Genomic DNA, 8,297 nt, shown 5'->3' on the forward strand with positions numbered 1-8,297 from the left:
ATAACACATATGCACCACACCATGACATTTTAAAGGTGCTGTGTGTTACATTTTACCATCGCTAAATTAATACCAAATTAATTTTGAGATAATTATTGTAAACAAACAAGACCATCGCAGAGAGAATTGGCCGCCTCTACCAGCCTCCTGCAGCAGGCTTGAATAGGCTCTGCTGCAGTTAACATTATTGCTAGCTAGCAAAACTAGCTACACCAGGACACTCAGTATGACGTGGAGTTTGGTTCTTCTTCACTGATGTTGCAAGGTGTTGTGGGATCTCCTGCTCCACCTGAGGAACCACAGTATGCTTCCTTCAAAACAAGGAACCTTAAAAGAAGGTTTCCTATATGTCCTACCAGAATGAGACAGTAGCCAACTACAACTTTGACTCATACCTAGAAATGCTACTTTAACAGGAGACGGGGCCATAGTGTGCCACTGGGTCGAATTTGGACATCTTCTTTACAACAGGAAGCAACAGGGTTTATGGGAAATGTGGTCTTAATTTTGAGGAAAAACTAGCACTAACAGCATCACTGATGTGAGACAGAGGCTACCAATCATCTCGACCATGGTCTCATTTGTTTACAGTAATGTTTCCCCTACATTACTTGGAGGTATGATGCATCTTCACACTGTGTTCTGGTGTTTAAAAAAAAAATACACTGATTGACCTGATGGGGGCGCTATAATCAAAGGTCAACATTTCTAACCACCAGTCCCATTTTGATTAAACTTGGACAGATGATGCATCTGGTTACTGATTGGTCCATGGTGTGCTTGCATCACTTGTGGGGGTTGACATATTGTTACTAAGGTATATCACAATTAATATGACAACAATATATCAATGTTTAAAACTGCAACATGTAGCCACTTTAACTTTTAGTCTCATTTTTCTCCCCCAGTCTTCACACAACGGCTTATTACTGGTGTTGGCAGTTGCCATTAAAACCAAACTACCTTACTAACTGCAAACTACATGTAGGCAGTAATTAAATGAAGAAAGATTTTTTGGCTTTGTTAACTGAGGTGTCATTGCAAACACGCTATTTCTGTTCTTTTCCCACTGTGTTGTATGCAGGGTCCACAGTGCAGACTACTACATGCAGGAGGCCAAGAGACTGAAGCACAAGGCTGATGCTCTGGTAAGACTCAGACTTTAATGTACTCCTACTCCACACGTGGTCCAATTACTATACAAGAGACTGACTACACACACACTCACACACACACAAGCACATACAGGAGGCAAATACACAGACAGACAGTTAGACAGATACACACAGACAGCAAGAAACACACTGTTAACATCTACAGTCTAGACTCTAATTATATGCTTGCTCATCCGCGTGCATTTTGCTGCCTATGTGCGTTCAATGTGTGTCTCCGCAGTATAAAAATCTATTTCATATCAAGAATTGCACTGTATAATTTGTGTTATTTATTGCACCATTTGTCTCCAAGGGAACATTGTATTCAAGGACTGATGATGTCTGCAAGATTATACAATATCAAAAGGATTATCTGATCTCCCCAAACAATGAAATGAGATTTATTTAACTCGTTATTTATCTTTGTTTACGCGTTATTTCCTCAGATTTATCGGGGGATTTGCATCTTAGCAGGGGATTATTCAAAGAGAAGATTGTGCGTCTGCCACAATGTTGTGAAGACATCGCTTGTTCCATCTCTCTCTCTCTCACACATACGTTCTCTCTCTAACGTTGCTTTCTTTCTCTTTATCTTTCTCATTATTGCATTTTTTCTTTTTCTCTGTCACTCATTTGCCTGTCTCCCTCCTCCCTCTCTTGCTCTCCCTCTGTAGATGGATAAATTCGGTAAAGCGGTGAACTACGCAGACGGCGCCCTCTCCTTCATAGAGTGTGGGAACGCCATGGAGCGAGACCCGCTGGAGGCCAAATCGCCTTACACCATGTACTCCGAAACTGTAGAACTAATCAGGTATGGAAAGATGGATGGATGGATGGATGGAGGGATAGATGGAAGGATGGATAGATGGATGGATCGATTGATGGAAGGATGGATAGCTGGATGGATGGACGGATCGATGGAAAGATGGATGGATGAATGGATGGAGGGATAGATGGATGGATCGATAGACAGATGAGACAAATAAAGTGACAAAGTTTTAAAGTGTCAAACTGGCCCTGCAAACAAATTGTTGATTAAAGCGGCACTAGTCTATTCAGCCTAAATCACAAAGTGGGACTGCAATAGAGAAGAGCGTCCCATCCCTACTATTTAACACCCTATAAATTTGCCCAAATGAAATTCTGATGGTAGTATGGACACTTCACTTTATCAGATTGCTGGGTGTTGAAGTCGTGTGAAGTTGCCTAGTGCCGCTTTAACAGAGGGAACTGAGAGTAACAAATTACTTCTACCTCCAGCAGCAGCAGCAGGGTGACACAGTGAGCAGGGAGACCGTCCTTCAACTGGAGGACCGGAGTTCAAGCCCCATTGTCAGCAATCATCCTCCCTGCTGAAGTGTCCTTGAGCAAGACACTGAATCCCTACCGGCTCCAGGGCTGCTGTTCTGTGTCTGACCCTGACCTCTGACCTCCCTGTGGAGGAGAGTGGGAGAGAGGAGAGGATTTCTCTACAGAGATCAATAAAGTATGAAGGTGGAACTCCTCTCGCCTGATTCACCTGCTACACCGGTGAATTTCTTGCGACTGTGATGAACCACCTTGCTTAGAACTTGGATTAGGTCGCTGGGGGTCAACACTGTCTGCAGGTTCAGGTTCCTGATCCTGGAGCTGGTAGGGATTCAGTGTCTTGCTCAAGGACACTTCAGCAGAGCGGATACTTGCCGTCTTCAGGAATTGAACACCGGCCCTCCAGCTGAAGGACAGTTAACTGCTAATCGCCACGCCTCCATTTTATCATCTTTATGCGCAGTAATAGGTGGCGGCACCTGAGAATGATTTTAACCTCAAGTTTTATAACCGTTACGAACCTCCAACATGTATTAGGTAGCATGAGAAAGATAAAGCGAAGTTATATTTCTGTCTACATGAATCACTGGGACTGTCAGAAGGTGAGTAATGAACGTCTCTCCTCTGCAGGTACGCTATGAGGTTGAAGAACTTCACCAGTCATTCGGCCACTGTTGCCGAGAAGAAACTGGCTGTGCTGTGGTAGGTTTCTCTCCGGTTGTGCGTGTGTGTGTGTGTGTGTATCAAGTCAAATCAAGTCAGCTTTAATTATATAGCACAAACCCAAGTTGTGGTGTTTTACAAAATCGGTGCGTTACAAAGCAGGGAACAAAGGAGGCAGAACAAGGAACACCAACAGCAAAATGAAGACGTAATTGTGTGTAGAAATACAATTCAGTCTACCTCCTTGCCTTCCTTTTACTCTTCCTCCTCCATCCAGTTGTTTATGTCTGCAATACTATATCTACATACTGTACTTCACCCAACACTGGAGAGTAAAGGGAATTTATGGATTTTTTTATATACAATCCACAGTCATGCCTGGACTTTGGTTTTTATAGTTTTATATCTGAGAAATATCATTTTCTTCACTTCACTGAAATTTTTTGCCCAATCCGCGAGGACCTGTGGAGTTTATTTGAAGTCCCGGCGCACTTCATGCGGACGACATGAAAATAATTTTGAAGCCGGACGCTTTGGATGGTATTTGTGCAGCAGCTTCATCTGCCTTCTAATGGTTTTGTTTCCATAGTAACCGCTGTCTGTCTCTGCTGTATCTGAGGATGTTCCATCTGAAGAAAGACCACGCCGTCAAGTACTCACGGTCGCTCATGGAGTATTTCAAGGTAACACACACGCATGCACGCACACACACACACACACACGCACACACACACACACTTAAGCTTGGACATGGACTTTCTCTCCCTCCCTTACTCTCTCTCTCTGTCTCTCACTGTGGTCGAAAAAAAAAAACATGCAAAGCCAATTACAATCCCCTAAATACAATTCATATTCATTTTCATGGTGCCGGCGCATTAATTTTGCATGACGTTATTAAAATCCATTTTTTCTCTTTGATATTAATGTGCTAATTAGCTCCATCAATCATTGCAGTGGATTGTTCGGGTTTAATGTGCTTGTTTTGATTAATTATGTTTAGTTTAATTAATTACATAGGATGTCATTATCAGAGTATGCCATTTGCATTGGTGGGATTGGTTTTTTGGGAGGCGGGGTGGCAGGGTTTGTGTGTGTATGTGTGTGTGGGGGGGGGGGGGCTGTGTACATATGTGTTCATAGAAAGAAAAAGAATAGAAATTAGTCTAACCAGTTCTGCAACATGCTGATGTGCTGCTAAACAGATCAGCACACAAACCAGTCTGATCAGTTCTGCAACGTGCCAATGGGTGCCACATTATTCCTGACCACCATTGTTATTGTAATTAATATTTTATGCATTTAGCTATCATTTCTTAAAATGAAGCGTTTCATTCCAAAAAGGTATATATCTATTTGCGGAAAAACAAAGTCATCAAATCATAAAAAATGGTACAATTTTAAAGGCAAATGTCTTACGATAACTAATCACTCAACAAAAATAATTCAGAGTGTCTTTAGTTTTTATGCCTGCCATCATTTTGTCAGTTTTGTGTCATGTTTCTTATTTTGAAATCAAACTCTTTAAATGTAATTCATGACCTTTGGTGCATGTTATCAGCTCTCTGTTTAATCTCTAGTCTCTCTCCACTGTATGTAATACAACAGATACTGTATGCCATCAATACTTATGTAACCATAATATACCAATTTTAACAAAATTGTCTTTGTGTGGCCCAGAACTCAGCCAAGAGCTCCCACCAAGCGCCGTCACCCTGGAGGACCAACGGGAAGTGAGTACACACATGCGCGCACACACACCTGCCACTCTTGATTCAAACAGATAATTGAGAATTTGTAATTCAACAGAGCTCTGCTGGAAAACACCGTAGCTTTCCTGACAGCTGCTTACTCAAACAAACCCCTCAGGAAGCGAATAAAGAGATTGATTTGTTGTTAGAAGGGTAGATGTGAGGAGGAGAAGACTGGAGGTGCTGCGGAAGGGACGGGGCGAGAAGGAGCGATGATAGATGGAGGAGGAGGAGGAGAGGCGCGGAGGAGCTGCGGATGTGAGGCTAATGAGTTTAGACAGGTCTGACACAACCCGGTCCTGCACAACAGCAGGACCGGGACTCGGTGTGCGGCGCCGGACCGGGCAGGAGTCACTGGGGCAGCGAGGGTCAAGGCCACATCACAGACATTACATCACTGCCAGAGACACACGCCCCACTGTGCAAGGCAGGGGCCCGGATCTGCACCAGCAGGGCTGATGCTACAGTGGATACCACCAGTCTTGTACTCTTGTACAGTTTTATAGCCTTAAGGCCTGGAATGAAAACCCATTAAATCAGATCTTCACATCTTTTTTGACTTTCATTTAGATATAGTAACCAACGAAATCAAGGTTAAAACTAAATTATACTCATTTCTGATATTATATTAAAGGTGCTGCGTGTAGCATTTTAAACATCAATATATCATTGTCAATTAATTGTGATACCTTGGTATAATTACCATAAACGAATGAGACCATGGTCAAGACGGTTGGTAGCCTCTATCTCACACTAGTGGTATTGTTAGTGTGTCTCAAAATGAAGACTACATTCCCCATGAACCTCGTGGCTTCCCCCCACTCCCCCACTCCCCCACTCCTCCCTCCTGTCACTCCCGGTGTGTTTGTTTTCTCTGTCTTTACTGAAGTTGATTAACATGTTGGAAGAGATTTTTCCCTCCGCCTTTCACTCCTTCCACCATTTGCCATTGGCAGAATCTCTTTAGCTCCAGTTGTGCGCCCTCTTCCTGTTTTGTGTCGTAAAGCAATCTCCCATCGTGCCACAAAGTAATCCAGCATTTTTCCCGCCAAATCTGACCTGGTGTCTCGCATTGTAAAATGTGGTGTGTAGAGGCTGGTAGAGGCTGCCAGTCTTTTTGCCAATTGTCTCGTTTGTTTGCAGTAATTATTATACAAATGTGTCCAAATTAATGTGGTAATGATTTGTTTCATATTAAAATGCTCCATGTAGCACTGAGGTGCACTGCACACCATTCAGCCAGTACTTACCTTTTGCTTTGATAACAGTCTATTTGGATCTTTACCAGCTTAGCACTTAGTTGTTTTAATGGGTTTTCATTTCAGGCCTCAAGGCAAAACAATTTAGACAATACACACTCTGAAACAGTAGTGTTTCAACTGTGTGTGTTGTTAAATGTGTGTTGTTAAATGTGGCTGAAGGCCTATTCACATCTAGAACAATAAGATAACTATAAATACAATGATAACTATAAAACCATTCATAACCTTAATTACATTTTCGGATGCAGATGCAGAGACAACGTTAAAACATTTTCCACTGATCAAATTAAAGTTCTAAGAAAGAAAGGGGCAGGAAGAATTCGGTAGCATTGATGCTTGGTTTGCTTAGGAAGAACCTGGCACTATTTGACAAAGGCCAGAAAATGAGCATTTGATTCTCCCAGCTCCTCTCCTCTCTGTGTAGTTACTTTAGGGAGCAAATAAAGTAACAGTAAGTCAGTAAAGTAATCATCCTCCAATTTGGTCTAAAGACTTGCGCACCGAAATAAAACAATACTGTTGTAGTGTGAATTCTTGAGCAACAATGTATCATTACAGTTTATAGTTATCTTTATAGTTAGCATTTTAGATGTGATGTTAGATGAGAATGGGCCTTAACTCGCAACCCTTCCATTTTACATCCCTGTTTAATCCCCATGGTACTACAGGGCTAACTCCATCTCTGTATGTTCTTGTGTTGCAGGGTTAATGGCACTCCGTCTCCTCTCTCCCTCAGCCCCTCCCCAGCCAGCAGTGGAGGAGGAGGAGGAGGAGGAGGAGGAGTAGGAGGGTCTGGAAGTGCCCCTGCATCGTCGGGCAGTGTGGCCATTCCCCAGCGGATCCACCACATGGCTGCCAGTCACGTTAACATCACCAACAACATCCTGAGGAGCTATGAACACTGGGAAACTGCGGACAGACTGGCCACTGACAGCCAAGGTAGGAGTACAAAGACACAAGACGGTACTTTATTTGTCAAGAAGGTACTGGAATGGACAAATGGTACAATTTTGCTCTATTTGAGTGCACATATACAGTGGTTGACCATGCAGTGTAAACCCTTATATAGTTGTCTGTTGAGTCATGGTGGCTATCACTGCTCATGCTAACTACCCAGTTCTTCTTCTGTTTATTCCAAACAAAGTGGAAACATAAAACATGTCTGTGTGCCAGAGGATTTTTCCCAGGAAAGAGCAACCAGGTGTTTAGAACAGCAAATGGAAAAGCTTTGATCAACTGACTATAGGTTGAGTCACTATTGTGTTACATCAATCAACAATAGCGAGTAGCATGTATTTAAATTAAAATGTCATGGATTATTAAAAGTGAGAAAAGGTACAAGTACAGTTTCTGGCCATAATTAAGGTCAGACTTTTGGTAGAGAAGATATGTGTTTCCAATGAGATTTTTCCTCATGTTGATATGAGTAGTCAAAGATCAAGAAGATGGAGAAGTTCTTTCTGAAAAGTTGCAGATGTGATTCACAATAATAGAACTTTAACTCCCTTTCAGTGATTAGATTGCTGCTCAATAAACAACAGACATGATTTGTAGAAAATGATTTTCTCAGGTGCTGTGAGCCGTGATGAAGTTTGATAATGTCCAGATATAGACGAGTGAAATGTCTCACCGTGACTGACCCGAATTTGCCTCTTGATAACCACTTCCCAAATAAACCCAAATTGCATTTAATTGTTGTTTTTCAGCAAAGTACAGCAGCAGTAGATATCGTAACCATTCCCTCCTCCTCCCTGTGTCTCTCCCTCTCCCTCCTGTAGAGTTCTTCCAGGAGTTGGACTCAGTGATGGAGCCGTTGAGTCAGCAGAGCAGCATGACCGAGCTGGTCCGATACATCAGGCAGGGACTGCACTGGCTACGCATAGAGGCTCACCTGCTGTAGAGGCTGGACCAGAACCAAGCTATGAAAAAAAAAAGGGCCTGGGAACTAGAACTGGGATGACAAGTGGGCTGAGACCTAGAAGAATGCTTCAATTCCCACTGAGACCACCTTCTGAAATGAGCTGACACCACCTATGAACACACCTACTGAAAATGGATGCACTTGTGCCATTGTAATGGCTTAGATCCAGCATATTAAGCAGTCCAAAAGTCCACCTACAATGAGAAATGAACCGCAACCAAGTTTAGGTACTTCAACCAGG

At 42.7% G+C, this 8,297-nt stretch overlaps 1 protein-coding gene across 1 annotated transcript in view; it reads left to right on the forward strand.

Moving 5' to 3' along the window:
• aff2 (AF4/FMR2 family, member 2) overlaps positions 1-8,035 on the forward strand; it is a 117,044-nt gene extending 109,009 nt beyond the window's left edge. Inside the window, exons 20-26 of the mRNA XM_071526828.1 lie at positions 1,085-1,148; positions 1,829-1,965; positions 3,093-3,164; positions 3,715-3,808; positions 4,803-4,855; positions 6,839-7,074; positions 7,914-8,035. Of these exons, the coding sequence (XP_071382929.1) occupies positions 1,085-1,148; positions 1,829-1,965; positions 3,093-3,164; positions 3,715-3,808; positions 4,803-4,855; positions 6,839-7,074; positions 7,914-8,035 (778 nt within the window). The remainder of the gene's footprint in view (positions 1-1,084; positions 1,149-1,828; positions 1,966-3,092; positions 3,165-3,714; positions 3,809-4,802; positions 4,856-6,838; positions 7,075-7,913) is intronic.
• Positions 8,036-8,297: the final 262 nt, after the last annotated feature.

The sequence above is a fragment of the Centroberyx affinis genome, unplaced genomic scaffold, assembly GCF_046629955.1.
Source record: "Centroberyx affinis isolate AG114_WGS23_722 - 3 ecotype Tasmania unplaced genomic scaffold, CSIRO-AGI_Caff_v1 ptg001466l_1, whole genome shotgun sequence".
Taxonomy (NCBI): Eukaryota; Metazoa; Chordata; class Actinopteri; order Beryciformes; family Berycidae; genus Centroberyx; species Centroberyx affinis.